Genomic DNA, 15,878 nt, shown 5'->3' with positions numbered 1-15,878 from the left:
GGGCAGCTAAGACTCAAAGAGAAACCTGTTTTTCAGTACACAGGTAAAGGACTTCTATGAGCTGGAGCAGAGAGAACCCCAAAAGGGTTCTAATGCTTTTAGAACCTAATGCTACCCACACAAGTATCAACCTAATCCCTTAGCTACACACACAAAGCACAGGCTCAGACCAGCACAGTAACAGCTGAAAACCAGAACAGACATGTGTGTGTACCATTCACACAGGTTTCAGACTAACCCCTGCAATGCACCTGTGCAGGACACACACAGATCAGAACCGCAAAGATTCCCACTCGCCATCCACAGGAAGCAAGTCAGAACAAGGCCTAAACCTCACCAGGCCGATCATCTACTAAAACAAAATACCAACAGTCACCACAGGATTATAACAGAACACAGGGTATATACAATTTACCACTGGCAAGTTCAGCATACAATCCAAAATGATTTTACAAAGGAAAAGGTTACCAATTCTTATTAGAAGTCTATCTTGAGATTACCTTGATGTTGGAACTATCAGACAGAGATTTTAAAGCAACTATTTTAACTATACTAAACGAGGTAAAGAAAACCACATTTGAGAGAATTAAAAAACAGAAATTCTTAGCAGAGAATTAGAAACAAGAAAAATAACCAAATGTAATTTTTAAAAATAAAAATCTAAAATTAAAAGAAATGTATTTGATGACCAGGCCAGCAAAGTTGGAAATGATAGAGGAAAGAATCAATGAACATGGAGATGGATCAATAGAAATTATCCAACATGAAAAACAGAGAAAAGATAGAAAAAAAATGAGCAGTCTTGGAATCTTCTGGGATAAAAATAAAAATATATATATATATATATATATATCTAATTATGGGTGCAATCTGAGTTCCAAAAGCAGAGGAGGAAGAAATTGAAACAAAGTCTTTTGGCTCTCTGAGCAGCTCCATGGCGGTCAGCAAGAGTAAGTGCCTTATGAAAGGTGGCAAGAAGGGAGCCAAGAAAAAAGTGTTGACCCATTTTCTAAGAAAAATTAATGTGAAATGAAAGCTCCAGCTATGCTCAATATAAGAAATTTTGGGAACACACTAGTCACAAGAACTTAAGGAACCAAAATTGCATCTGATGGTCTCAAGGGTCATGTTTTTTTTTTTTTCCACTTCATTTATTTTATTTTATTTTATTTATTTTAATTTATTACTTTCAGGTGTACAAGACAAGGTAATACTTAGACGTTCATCATTTATATCCCTCACACTGTGAACCCTCCTCCCCCCATCCACTATCCCTCTGACCTCACACTGAGCCATCACATTATATATATAAAATTATAGTTGGCATTCATTAATGTTTAGCTTCTAGTGTACAATGCTATGATCAGGCATCCACAGTATCCCTGAAGTGGTCTCCCAAACAGGACGCATGTCCATCGGATACCCAACAAAATCTTTACAACATTATTGAATATGTTCCTCAAATTAATTTTCAAAAACCCTGAGGCCATCTTGTGGTTACCAGCTGCTTCCTAATCCCTTCACCTTTCAAGGGTCATGTTTTTGATGTGAGCCTAGCTGAGCTACAGAATGATGAAGTTGCATTTAGGAAATTCAAGTTAATTACTGAAGATGTTCAGGGCAAAAACTGCCTAATTTCTATGGCCTGGATCTGACCTGTGACAAAATGTGCTCCATGGTCAAAATATGGCCGATCATGATAGAAGCTCATGTTGATGTCAAGACTACCGCTGTTTGTTTGCTTCGTCTCTTCTGTGTTGGTTTTAGTAAAAAACGCAACAATCAGACTTGGACAACCTCTCATGCTCAGCATCAGCAGGGTGGCCAAATCCAGAAGAAGATGGAAATCATGACCCAAGAGGTGCAGACAAATGGTTTGAAAGAAGTGGTCAATAAATTGATTCCAGATAGCGTTGGAAAAGACATAGAAAGGGCTTACCAGTCTGTTTATCCACTCGATGATATCTTTGTTAGAAACATCAAAATACTGAAGAAGCCCAGGTTTAAACTGGGAAAACTCATGGAGCTTCATGGTGAAGGTAGCAGTTCTGGAAAAGCTACTGGGGATGAGACAGGTGCTAAAGTTAAATGAGCTGATGGATATGAGCCCCTAGTCCAAGAATCTGTTTAAAATTCAGACTTTTCACAGTGACAAATAAAACCTGTTTGGGATGTTTAAAAACAAAAAAAAGAAAAAAAAATTGAAACAGAAAAGTTATCTAAAGAAATAATGACCAGAAACTTACCAAAATTGATGAAATATATAAATTTACAGATTTAAGGTAAGTGAATCTGAAAACAGGTAAACTCAAAGAAAACTGCACCTAAACACATCAACACCACACTGCTAAAAACAAAGATAACAAAAGAAATCTTGAAAGTAGCTATAGAAAAATAACACATTACACACAGGAGAACAATGAATGAAATGATTATGAGTTTCTCTATAGAAACCACAGAGGCAGAAGACAAACATTTTTAAATTGTTGAGAAAACACATCTATCAATCCCAAATCCTATACAACACTCAATAAAAATATCCTTCATGGTAAAGGTGAAAAAGACATTCTCAGACAAAGGAACACTAAGAAACTCATAACCAACAGACATGTTCTATAAGAAATACTAAGAGGGGCCGGCCTGGTGACTCAGGCGGTTGGAGCTCTGTGCCCCTAACGCTGAAGGCTGCCGGTTCGATTCCCACATGGGCCAGTAGGCTCTCAACCACAAGGTTGCCAGTTCGATTCCTCAAGTCCCGCAAGGGATGGTGGGCTGCACCCCCTGCAACTAACAATGGCAACTGGACCTGGAGCTGAGCTGCGCCCTCCACAACTAAAATTGAAAGGACAACAACTTGACTTGGAAAAAGTCCTGGAAGTATACACTATTCCCCAATAATAAAAAGTCCTGTTCTCCTTCCCCCCACCCCCCAAAAAAAAAATCTTAAAAAAAAAAAAGAAAAACACTAGCAGACGTTTTCCATACTGAACAGAAAGCACATCAGAAGGAAACACAGATCTTCAGGAGTGAAGGAAGAACAAGAGAAATGGTAAACAACTAGGTAAATATAAAAGAATACTGTTTTCCTATTAAGTTCTTTAAAGTCCATGATTATTTAAAGAAAAAAGTTTTAACACTGAATGGTGCCGTTCTTAATGTGTGTAGACACAATACATGTACCTAAAACAACATAAAGGTAACCAAGGAACGGAATAGGTAAGGCTAGAATGTGTATTTTAATGTAAATAAAACAGACTTCAAGAAAAAGAAAATTACCAGAGATAAAGATGCATATTTCATAATGATAAAAGGGTCAGTTTATGCAGAAGACCTAACAGTAATAAAAGTATATGCACCTAACAATATAGCTTCAAAAAACTTGAAGAAAAATTGATAGAATAAAAGAGCAAAATAGACAAGTCCATAACTACAGTAGAAAATCTTAAGTCTTTTCTGAGAACTTGATAGAATACTAAGACCAAAATAATCAGTAAACATAAAAGAGCTGAACGCTATTCAATTACATTGATCTATTTGCTATTCATAGACCATTCCACAACTACGTTTTTTCTCAAAAGAAATAGAAACATGTCCACACAAAGTCTTTTATACAAATATTCACAACAGCATTATTTGTAATAGCCCCAAACTGGGAACAACCTAAATGTCCGTCAATTGTCTGGAGACAAGGGTAGAGAGAGGAACAGATTACAAACAGGGCCCAAAGAGACATTGGTTCTAATGGAAACGTTTAATATCTTGATTATAATGATGATTTTGCAGGCATATATGTCAAAAATGGATCAAACTGTACACTTTAAATATACGTAGTTCATGAAATTTTAATTATACCCCAAAATTAAGGAAAATATTCTACCTATCCTAAAGTCAGGGTTTTCAAGGCATGGTCTGAGTGCAGGTCATTCACAAGAATTATCCAAGGTATTTGCTTAAAATTCACAACTTGGTCCCCATCCCAGACCTACAGAATCTGACACTCAATAAGCAGACATTTTAAATAAGCTCCCAGGTTACTAGGCACACATCTGACAACCACTGTTTAAGACCCAGTTCAAATGCCACCTCCTGTATGATGCCTCCACTGATTTAACCGATAGACACGAGTTCCCTCTTCACATCTCCCAAAACTCCATCTCAAGAATGGCACTTAAGCTCCTATGCTCTAATTACATCATCTTACCTTCCCTACTACATTAGAGTTTTATGGGGAGAAATCACATCATCTTGATTTGTGTGCCTTCCTCTTTGCCTGCCTTACAGTTCCTCGCATACAAAGGATGCTAAGTATAGGAATGGTATGTCTGCTTATATATAGAGGATGGCAAAAAAAGAAAGAAATATATGCACATTTTAAGAAAGAAAAACTATTGAATTGTAATACTCAATATATACCAATAACAAAAGATGAATACAAGTCACGTTTGACTTCTGCAATGACCAAGAGGTGCTCAAAGTGGTTACCACCAGCGTCCAGACACTTCTGATTACGGCGAACTACTGCTTGAGCAACATGGACCAAAGTGTCCACTTGTCTACATTTTTTCAGCACCCCCGGTATGACACAATGCTGATACAATCTTGGTCCACGCCATCTGAAAGTTCACCAGCTTAGATCAGTGACACTGAGTGGTGTAAGTGTGGCTGTAGAGACTGGCTACCAAAAAGAGGAATGAACTGGAAACAGATTTACACTTGTACAGGAGGAAAAGAAGCGTTAGGCATGCCCACTGGGCATCCGAGCAAAGGCAAAGAACATAACCACTTGCAAACAGGAACCTAACATATTCTGGGATGCACACTATCAATACCTCTATCAATAATACGCAGTCCTGAGTATAAGCAGGACGAGGCCTTAGCACGTCTCCTCCAATCCCTCTTTCCTCCCATTCTGCTCACTGCTCTTCTACAAATACTCACCACATGGTACTATAACCACTTATTTTTTGTCTGGGAGTCTGTGCTGTTTTCAAAGGCAAGGGTAACGCTTATTTGCTTTTCTATAGCCTTAGAGGGAATTAAAAAAATATCTGACAAACAAATGAACACCAAAAAAAAAAGACTGTTTAAAACTGGAAACTGGTTCATGTAGATATTTACAAGTTTTTCCCAAAAAAGTCCATTTTTTAATTTTAGCAAAGAAGTAAGGAAAATGATTCCATTTTTAAAAAGTTATTTCCCACTATAGAGCATTTTCTCCCCCTGGCCTATGTACCATCTTCTATATTTCACAGGGGCTCAATAAATGGCAAATTCCTTCCTGGCATGACGGTGACACACAGTCAGCCCGGTGGCAGTTGGGTGGCAGTTTGAGATGCTCATGCTCTACATACTATCGTACCCGTCATCAGCAGCCTGAGTCAGCCACTGGGGAGAGCTGCGCGGTATTTGGGCACACGACTTAGCACTGTCCTCAAAACAGCTCAAGGAAAAAACAATCACATCGTGACAACAGTCACCTCCACCCACCTCACAATTACCAAATCTAACGGCTCTGAGAACAATGGTGAAGACACCGTGACTTAAACAAGAATTAAAATAAAATTCTACAAGCTACCTGGAAGAGCCGGATCTTATTCTGTGCACAAACACACATATATGTCACAGTCAGCTTAAATGTGCAATGAAGTGTTTTCATTGACTGTTCAAATTAGCAATCGAATCTCATGCTTTTACTTACACGCACTGTACCACAGGAATAACATATTAGGTTGGTGCAAAAGCAATTGCGGTTTAAAAGGTTAAAAATAATTGCAAAAATCACAATTACTTTTGCACCAACTTAATACATGGTGGCACTGCCCTTCTTTAGGGGTAACAAATAACTACAGAACCAGTAAGAATTTTGTTTGCTGTTGTGTGTTTAATTTGGTTGCAGTTCTTCATTCTATGTTAGAATAATTTACTTGAAAATAATTTCTAGCCACTTCAAAATCATGCAACTTACTACGCACGTGGCACAGCGTAATAGTCAACTTGTCAGAAAGACTTTGGCCAGCAGCATTGGCACTATGTAGCTCTTTGATCCTGACCACCTTTCCGAGGCTCTGTGAAATAGGGATAATGACAGCTCTACCTCAGAGCCTTGTGATGAAGGCCACGTAAAAGAAAACATGTGAAACATTTAGTGAGGGCTCAACTGATGTCTGCTAGTGTCACTGCTCCATCAGCTGCTTTGGTTTCCAGTTATTTCATCACTTACCCCTGCACCTCTACGAACTTTAAAGAAGGAGAATCTAAAATCATTAAGTTTGTTGTTTCTTGGAAGTCGTTTAAAAAAGGCAGGGGAAGGAAGGGAAGAAAATGTAGAACTAGAGGGATGAAGTGTATATAGTCAGCTTTTCCCCATGCCGTATAAACTCAGAAAGAAGAATATAAGCTGTACTTAGAACACTGCCTACGGTTGGTGACTACCAGGCACACGGTTTAAATTTTTAACTACATACGAGTATGTCAAAACACACGCAAATCTGAGAACACAGAGCAGAACTTGGTCGTAATAAATGCAAGCTCAAAGAGCAAAGCCCACACAGAATTTCTTTTCTAAAATCATCTCTTCCTTTTCTTTAGTCTCTCTCTTTTACAAGATATTTAAATTTTATGTATACAATTTTCCAACACTTAAAGCACATCCTACCACCACTGTGAATCTCTCAAACATATCTGCATCTTAGTTAGGTGTCTTCTTTTTCTTCACTTTGCTATTTCCTTCAAGAATACCTGGCACGGCTGTTCTAATTGTAGAACGGCGGTCTCATTACTGTGCAATAATGAGTTGGAAACCTGTTTCAGATAACTATATTCAACCAACTACAGTGAGAATAATCCTTATAGAAACCCATCAAGGATGTTGGAAAATGTACAAGGAAGAACAATGCCAAGTGACATGTAAACTGATCATCCCCCAGTTTGCTTTCTCAGTTCTGGCCTGACACCCAGCACTCCTGGGAGGAGGACACCTAGATTCCTTCAAACCGAAAAAAAAAAAAAAATAAAAAAAAATAAAAAATAAAAACACCACACATGTATTTGACAAATGCAAGTAGAAATTTGACATAGTTGCTCCCAGTATTTTGTGTTTTCTGTTAAGAGGCCTGTACATCGATTAGCAGGTTTTTCTGTTTCGTAGTACTCTTAATTTTCCTTTTCCTTCTAAAAGCAACCAGTCAATCGAGAATCATGGATACTAAGATTAGTAAAATCAAAGCTACTCTATTTCCAATTGGTTAGAAATCATTTTTATGATATGTAGGACAGCCTCTGTTTAAATATTTCCTATTAGGGGGACTCTGTTGATAAATGGCTCTAACCATTTGATTTGTTTTTAATTAGCAATTAATTTTTACTGAATGCTTACCAGGTGCCAATCCCATCCCTATGCTACATACATTAGATGTATCACCTCCATTAATCCTCATAAGGAGACTCTGAGGGAGGTGTCACTATACCCATTTTAACTACGACAACATCAGGCGTGCAAGGTTAAGCAACCTGCAGGAAGCACACAGCTGTCAACTGGCAGAAATCCTGGTGTTTCAGACCCGAAGCCCAGGCCTCACAACTTTGACTCACAGGCCCTAATTTGCGACCTCTGTGCTCCCTTTTCTTAATAAAGATCTACAAATATTTGAAAACTATCCAAGCAGCATTTGGCAGTGTGCTGGGCTTTCCCCAAAGCCTTCGTTGGCAGAATGGAGAGGAATCTGTGAGCTGGCGGAGCCCAGGCCATACAGACGGAAATTACCTACCAGTAACAAGGGAGGTCCAGGTCTCCCACGTCCCAGCCCAAGTAACAGCAAGTCCTGCGCCTCACTGCATGGCAGCTCTTCCATCTCACTCTACTCTTACTCTCTAACCCCATGACCTTACCAATGGCCTATCCACACTGCTTAGTCACCAGGAGGGGCTGCTCTTCTCCAATCTGCTGCAGGAAGCCCTGTGACCAACCCTGAACCAACGCCACTGCCCTCCAAGGCCACAGAGCTGGTCCTTCCACAGGCGCTGGGTGGGGGTGGGGAGTGGGGGGAGAAGTGCGATTTGCAATTTGCATCACTTGTGCTCCACTTACTGCTTATGCAATGAGCCCAATCTGCTCAAACGCCCAATCTCAACCAATTTCCCAGGGAGGACTTATATTCTGAAAACAATATTTTTTAAATTAAATTCGGATAGGGACTTTTTTCGGTATTTTCTTTATTTGTAATATAAATGCAATGGTTTATTTCAACACCATTTTACTTACTGGAGTTGAAAACTGATTTATCACTCTGAAACATGTTCATATTTTTGATATCCACGCATCTAGGTATTGTTCCATCTTACAAAACGCCATATCTCTATTTTCAGGTGACTTCAAACCTGCCCCTACTGACACTTCTTACGAAGGGAGCTTGAACAGGTGACCATAACTCTGCCAACTATAAAACTGAGTATTGGTATATATTTAGGGCAATGGGGTGTTTTTGCAAGATTTCCACTAACTAAAATTAACTTATTTATTTATTTATTTATTTATTTATTTATTTATTTATTTATTATTTTTTCACCTTGGTTGACTGAAGGATTTGGGGTTTTTTATTTTTGCTCCTTTTTACAATTTAAGTATAGTTGACTTAAAAAAAAAAAAAACCCACAGCTCTGAAATTAAGTTTAGAAATAATCATTCTTATTAAGTAATGGTCCTGCAGAGAAGAGCTGGAAATATCTTTCTCAAGTACCCATAGACGCAGGTCGAATTTAATCGGAGACCTCCTCTTCCAACTTATCCTCCATCAGGTAGAAGCACCAACATTCCAGGCGGCAAACAACTGACCGCTATAGGCCTGAGTATTTTTATACTGAGTTTTGCTGTATTGATGAAATACACTATTCTAACTTCAGTAAAACAAGAAGGGATTATGCATTGGCTTTGTCCTTAAATGGTTTGGAAGGCAAATGGCACTCATGTAATATGCATCAAATGACAGTGGGGAAATTAGAAAGCAGCATATCAACCAATACGAAATCATGAAGCACAAATCTAACAACCAAGTACTGACAAGAAAGATCTCTAAAAACAAGAACCACTACAAAATTAGAAGCGAGAGATTAAGTTCCTCCAAAGAGTTAAGTGTCAGAGATAAGTCGGGAGGGCAATGAGGAAAGAAAGATGGTGAGGCTTCCTACAGGAAGATATGAATGCTTAGGTAAATGAGTATGTAAATGAAGTTAAATGAGAAGAGAGTGCTTTTAAGACAGCCTGTAAATAAAGTGGTGGATTCTTTTCTACCTGAATTTACCAGTTGTTGTTCCATCACTCCACAGCCAAGAACTTCCAGCCATTCTCCATGAAAGTTGATCTCCATCTCAAAGGAAGGGTGAGTAAAAGGAAAGTAGCAGTCTACCCATCTGATGTCCAGTCCTGCAAAGATGCCAAGTGAAAACAGTGTTAAAAGGTAGTCCACCCTTTCTTGTGATCAAATTTGTCCTGCAGTTAATGACACCTACTACTACATTCTGAGTAAAATAAATAGCAAACAAATTAATTTCCAACATGTTTGGAGGAGACAATAAATCTTAAAACTTGTGAAAAACTGGGTATGTCGTTTCCAATGTGAAAAACACTTTGTTTAGTTCCAGGACCCTCTAAAACCAAACCAATCACCTGTCAAACCCTTGGAACTAGCTGGCAGAGAAAAAATTAGGTCAAGATCATGGGAAAGCAGGTATTTCTGCTAGTTTCTGTAAGTGAAAATGGCATCTTATCAGTTAAAGAAAAATATTTTTACTATATTGTCCTTCAAACTTACGTAACAACATGACCCATTTGGGATAAACTAATCAACTTTTACTTCCATAAGTAGATACTAATTTGTAAATTAACTTTATTATAGCTAATAAAAAGTTAAATAAGACCACCTAAATTTAAGCAAATCATTTAAAAAGTCAAAATATTTTTTCTACAGATGATTGATAAATGTCCTTACATCTAAATAAAGTACATGCTAAATACCAGAATTAATTTATCATAAGCAATCATAAACATGGTACTTATAAACAATGATATTATTATTAAGAAAAGAAAAAACTAATGAATTCCCCACAATTGAAGCCTGCAAGCAGCAGAGGTTACTAAAAGCAGAGAAAACAGGTGACAAGGTCACCTAGTGCGGGAGTAGCCAGGTGCCCCGTGAGGGACACACAGAAAGAGATCATTGGGCAAATGAGCCATGCTCTCCTCCCTTTGGGTAATGACCTTTCCCTTCTTCCTTCAGGCAGCAGTCCTGATTTGGTTTCTCCATGGTAACATGCCCCTCTATCATTTCAAATGCTATGTTTTCTTGTCTTAGACCATTTGCATTTTAAACCTAGTGGAAATCAGACTGTGAAATAAATAAAAATAGTAACAAAAATTGTTTCCATTGATTGAACACTTACTGTGCCTCTATCATTCCATTTCACAGATGGGGAAAAAGCTATTAGAAAGATCAAGCATCTTGCCCAAAGGTACACAGCTGGCATATGACTAACCTAAACCCAGGTCTGCCAGACTCCAAAACTCCCACTCTTGACAAAACATAATTCCCTGCCCATCAAAGAAATTTCAAGAATCAAAACTCAGATGGGAACGCTTATGAGACACAGCACCTTTCCTATGCCCCAAATAACACAGAAGGTGGATTTTTTCTTTCATTGTTCTGTTTTATTTTGCGTTTATGTTCCTAGTTCTCTGCTTCTATGGCAAGTGAATAACTGATTTTCTGTTGAGAACAGTAACACAATATTCCCCCTTTTATTATACACGTGGTATAAGACACAAACATTACACTGCATACACAGTGTACATTTCATAAATGGTGACATGTGGACGCATCCATGAAACTCACTACAGTAAAGACAAAGAACATATCCATCACTCCCCAAAGTTTCCTCATTCCCTTTTGTAATCCTGCCTGTCAGCCCATCACCCCTACCTCTGTCTTCTCCTCACCCTCATTATCCCCAGGCAACACCTGATCTCCTTTCTGTCGCTATAGATGAGTTGGCATTTCCTAGAATTTTATAAAAATGAAATCATACAGAATGTACTCTTTTCTTTTTTAATCTTGCTTCTTCCACTTGGCATAATTATTTTAAGACTCACCATGTTGTTGCACACATCACTAGTTCTTTCCCTTTTATTACTGAATAGATTTGGCTGACATTTTTTTCTAACTGGGGAAAAAGCTGGCCCTGTTACAAGCCACTAGGGAAATGCCTACTAGTCCAGACTTTTCTGTATAGAAGCTCCTACGTGCACAGCAACCGTTTATTTGCAATTGTGCCCTAGGAAGAAGGTATCTGTACGCCTGTGTGATTGTCCACCTTTGGGACAAACAATCCCCTATGAATATTCTTATTAGAAAGCTCTAGAGACAATCCTGCTGGCAAACAGAAATGTGTGATGCATTGGGATATACACCTGAGTGCAGAAGAACTGGCAGACAAAACAATTTTTATTCTTTTTTTATAACTCCTGGTTGGTAAGCAAGCACCAATCAACTCCTGAAAACAATTTAGAAAATAAATTTTGTGCACATGGCTTTTTATACTTGGCTCATATTTCACCAAAAGTAAGATGAGTAGTCAGGGTTAACACAATGTTAAATATCACCTAAGTGCGTGGAACATAGATAACATAGGTACATAGGTCGACACACATTAATTTTCTTTGTATGCCCTTTAATTCCTTTGGACAATCTAAATAAATCGCACAGTTTAACAGCTTTACATCACACACTTGTAAAATCTTAAGTTACCCCTAGTTGGAGAGAAAAAACCGTAAGATATTAGTAAGCCCTCAAAATAGTCATAAATGCTGTTAAAGTAATTCTTTTATCAATGTTTATTAAGCCCAAACTGAATCCCTCCTGCATAACATCTATGGTAAACTGCCTCCCTAAAGACAAGATAATCTCCACACACACCCATCTGAGCTGATGACACTGATGGTGTCATCACAGAACAAGGACTGAACTGAAAAGTGATGTGACAATCTCTCTCCTTCTCCACGACCTTCTTTAACTTTTGGCTTTTACTTTGGCTTTTATTTTACCACTTGTGAAACTAGAAAAAATTGCAATTTTGGATTAAAATTATTTGATGTTGAATACATTTTTAAGATTGAATTCCCACATGTTGATCGCAGCAACTCTTGTTCTTCTTTGGGTTAAGAAGAAGCCACCACAGCCCTGTTTCTTCTTCCTCTATCATCTTACAGGCATCTCTCTCAGTAGCAATGGAAGCGTAATTGTATCACAACGAAAATTACACACAGCAAAGCAGAAAACAGCAAGAAAGTCAGTCAAAGGGTTTCAGAATCCACAAAGATGGTTAATATTAATGATTTGTGAAGAACTCATTGGTAATAATGTCATAGAAAGTAAGACAGAAAACACAGGTTGTCAAAAGTTTTGTTTAACAAAACGGGGAAGTTTTTAATTCTTTTCTCTTTCTCAGATCCTTTGCTGAAAGTTTCCTTTTTAAATCTATATGACCCTGCAAGGAATGCCAAGTCCATGGCCATCATTTTCTTTGTTCTGCTGCTTTAAGGACACCTTTTGTTCTTAAATTCTGCTTCCGTTACATAAACAACAGGCAAAAGCCAAAATCTACAAAACCCCATTTTTGAGAAGCCTATGAACCTACTTTAAACACAAACAAATATTATTTCAAAGTAAATTATATTAATGTACGTGACACATGCAAGAAAATGAAGCTGGACCACCTCCTTACACCATATACAAAAACTAATTCAAAATGGCTTAAAGACTTAAATGTAAGATCTGAAACCATAAAATATCTAGAAGAAAATATAGGAAGAAACTTCATGGACATTACCCGGAGTAAGATTTTCACTGATATATCCCCTCGCGCGAGCGAAGTAAGAGAAAAAATAAACATGTGGGATTACATCAAACTAAAAAGTTTTTTCACAGCAAAGGAAACCATCAATAAAACAAAAAGGGATCCTACTCTATGGGAAAAGATATTTGCCAATGATATATCTGATAAGGGATTAATATCACAAATCTATAAAAAACTTACTCAACTCAACTCCAAAAAAACAAACAACCCAATTAAAAAATGGGCAGAGGACTTGGGGAGACATTTCTCTAAAAAGGACATACAGAAGGCAAGAAGACATATGAAGAAATGCTCAACCTCACTAACCATCAGAGAAATGCAAATAAAAACCACAATGAGATACCACCTCACTCCAGTCAAAATGGCTATTATCAATAAATCAACAAACAACAAATGCTGGCGCGGATGTGGAGAAAAGGGAACGCTAGTGCACTGTTGGTGGGATTGCAGATTGGTGCAGCCACTATGGAAAACAGTATGGAGGTATCTCAGGAATCTGAAAATGGAACTACCCTATGATCCAGTAATTCCACTCCTAGGCATCTACCCGGAGAAATCCAAAACTCCAATTCAAAAATCTGTATGCACTCCTATGTTTATTGCAGCACTTTACACAATAGCCAAGATATGGAAACAACCAAAATGCCCATCGGTAGATGACTGGATTAAGAAGCTGTGGTACATTTATACAATGGAGTATTACGCAGCCATAAAGAAGAAAGAAATCTTATCATTTGCAGCAACATGGATGGATCTAGAGAACATTATGTTAAGTGAAATAAGTCAGAAAGAGAAAGACAAGTACCATATGATCTCACTTATGTATGGAATCTAAAGAAAAGACTATGTGAATGAACTAATCAGAGACAGTTTTGGGGACGCAGAGAAAAAACCGAGAGTGGTTAGATGGGTGTGTGGGAGGGGGTTGGGGATAAGGGGAAAGGTGAAGGGATTTGGAAGCAGCTGGTAACCACAAGATGGCCTCAGGGTTTTTTTTTGAAAATTAATTTGGGGAAGGTATTCTATAATGTTGTAAAGATTTTGTTGGGTATCCGATGGACATGCGTCCTGTTTGGGAGACCACCTCAGGGATACTGTGGACACCTGATCATGGCATTGTACACCAGAAGCTAAACATTAATGAATGCCAACTATAATTTTATATATATAATGTGATGGTTCAGTGTGAGGTCGGAGGGATAGTGGATGGGGGGAGGGGGGTTCACAGAATGAGGGATATAAATGATGAACGTCTAAGTATTACCTTGTTTTGTACACCTGAAACTAATAAATAAATAAATTAATTAAAAAAAAAAGAAAAAAAATTATATTAATGTGTAATTGTTGCCAAAAATACCATATTATTTTATATATTCTAACAATTTAAATTTCAGTTACATTGACACATTAACAGTAGTATTTTTTAAATCACTGGTCACAAAATTATTTATTGAGTACTTTTTTATTACCCCAGAAATACACTCTCATCTTGTTTTCTCCCTATAACCTCAAAATTATAGTAAGAAATATTGTATCTTGAAAAAAGCATCTTGACATTCATCTTGTATTAAAAGATGTGATACTGAATAATCAGCTCAAAACTTTGTTAAATATGGCTTATTTCATATGCCAAGTATCAGGAGTCAGTGACAAAACCCAATAAAAACTATGTATTTTCTGTTATGCGTTAATAGAGGGGAATTTTTATAAACATTTCCAAATCACATGGATTCATAATGCATTAAACTAATCTCTTACTGAGGTGATAAAGGAAATTAAAAGCACATGTTTTATACAAAGCTAATGAAAAAGCATGCCAAAGTGTTTTGTTTCTTTTGGTTTTTTGTTTGTTTGGACATAATAATTTATTAAGACATACTTACAAATGAAGCTCAGAACTTTTTAAAAATTGCCTTAGATCTCTGTGAGATTACAGCCAAGAGCCTAGAGCCGAGTGGAAGAAAGAACACCTTACAATAAAGCAAACTTGGATTCAGGTCTCAGATTTGTACCTTTTTTCCTGTGAAACCTTGGACGAGCTAACTAACCTCTCTGAGCCACTGCAGCCTCACCCTGCTACTGTGTCCAGTGACCACGATTTCGCCAGTGGTTTTGAGCAAGGAACCTGCAGGACCCCAGGTCTTCTCAGAGACAGACATCCCCTTTGGAGTTCTGGGAGCTGACTCCACTTCCTCTCCTAAAAGAGAATTCTGCGTTTGTTCCAAAATGAAGAGAGCTCACCAGAAGCATTCCTTCAGAAATGAGTAGTGAAAATTCCTTCAGGATAATCATGTGAGCCCAGATGGAAGAGGTACAACTAACTCGCCCTACTCTGGAAGGTTACTACCTGCCCTACCTGTCACAGGCAGCACTGCTTCTTACCTGCTCCAGGTACCAGCGTCTGGACTTCTTGACACTTGGCCAAGACCACTCAGGGAGACAGTGCAGGGGTATGTGTGACTGTGTGTAGGCGGGGGCTCCTCCCACCAATCCCTGACTCCTACGGAACGCTGCAGTGCCTAAGCACGCCGACATATTGTAAATATTAAATAGATGTCATCCCACCCTTCCCCCAACTCACCTTCATAATAGATCTCACAAACATAATACATTTCATTTCCCTCACTTACTGACTCATTAAGGGATTCTTCCTCTGTTTCCCATACCCTTTATATTTAAAGATGGGACTTTGCTATCAGAACTGTGTCCCAGAGGTGTCAATCTAATCTGTAAATGGCTGATGGCCCAAACTAGAGCCTGTACCAGTAATTTTATATTTTCTGCCAAGGCTACTCTCCACTGGAGCAGATAATTTTTAAAACAGACTATACAAATATACAATTAATCACTGCTGTTGGGTATTAATTTTTCAGTAAGTTTTCCCTCCACAGGTATCAGAGAAATGGTAGAATGTAGCACCCTGATCCAGTGGGGCTACTTACGGCTTCTACACAGAATACAGCACGCATCCTACG

General features: G+C 38.1%; 1 protein-coding gene and 1 pseudogene across 16 annotated transcripts in view; one reads left to right on the top strand and one right to left on the bottom strand.

Annotated features, from left to right (window-relative positions):
- The window catches only part of FARS2 (phenylalanyl-tRNA synthetase 2, mitochondrial), a 507,792-nt gene that overhangs the window by 340,386 nt on the left and 151,528 nt on the right, over positions 1 to 15,878 (bottom strand). For all 15 annotated transcript variants that reach the window (XM_081054752.1, XM_081054740.1, XM_081054747.1 and 12 more), the window contains one exon: positions 9,287 to 9,418. In XM_081054752.1, the coding sequence (XP_080910878.1) occupies positions 9,287 to 9,418 (132 nt within the window). The remainder of the gene's footprint in view (positions 1 to 9,286; positions 9,419 to 15,878) is intronic.
- LOC308500899 (small ribosomal subunit protein eS1-like) lies at positions 935 to 2,159 on the top strand (annotated as a pseudogene). The gene is made up of 2 exons: positions 935 to 940; positions 1,533 to 2,159. The product of its transcript is annotated as a small ribosomal subunit protein eS1-like (transcript).

Source organism: Rhinolophus hipposideros, assembly GCF_964194185.1.
Source record: "Rhinolophus hipposideros genome assembly, chromosome: 8".
NCBI lineage: Eukaryota > Metazoa > Chordata > Mammalia > Chiroptera > Rhinolophidae > Rhinolophus > Rhinolophus hipposideros.
The sequence above is the reverse complement of the archived record's forward strand: the minus strand, read 5'-3'. Positions and strand labels throughout refer to the sequence as shown.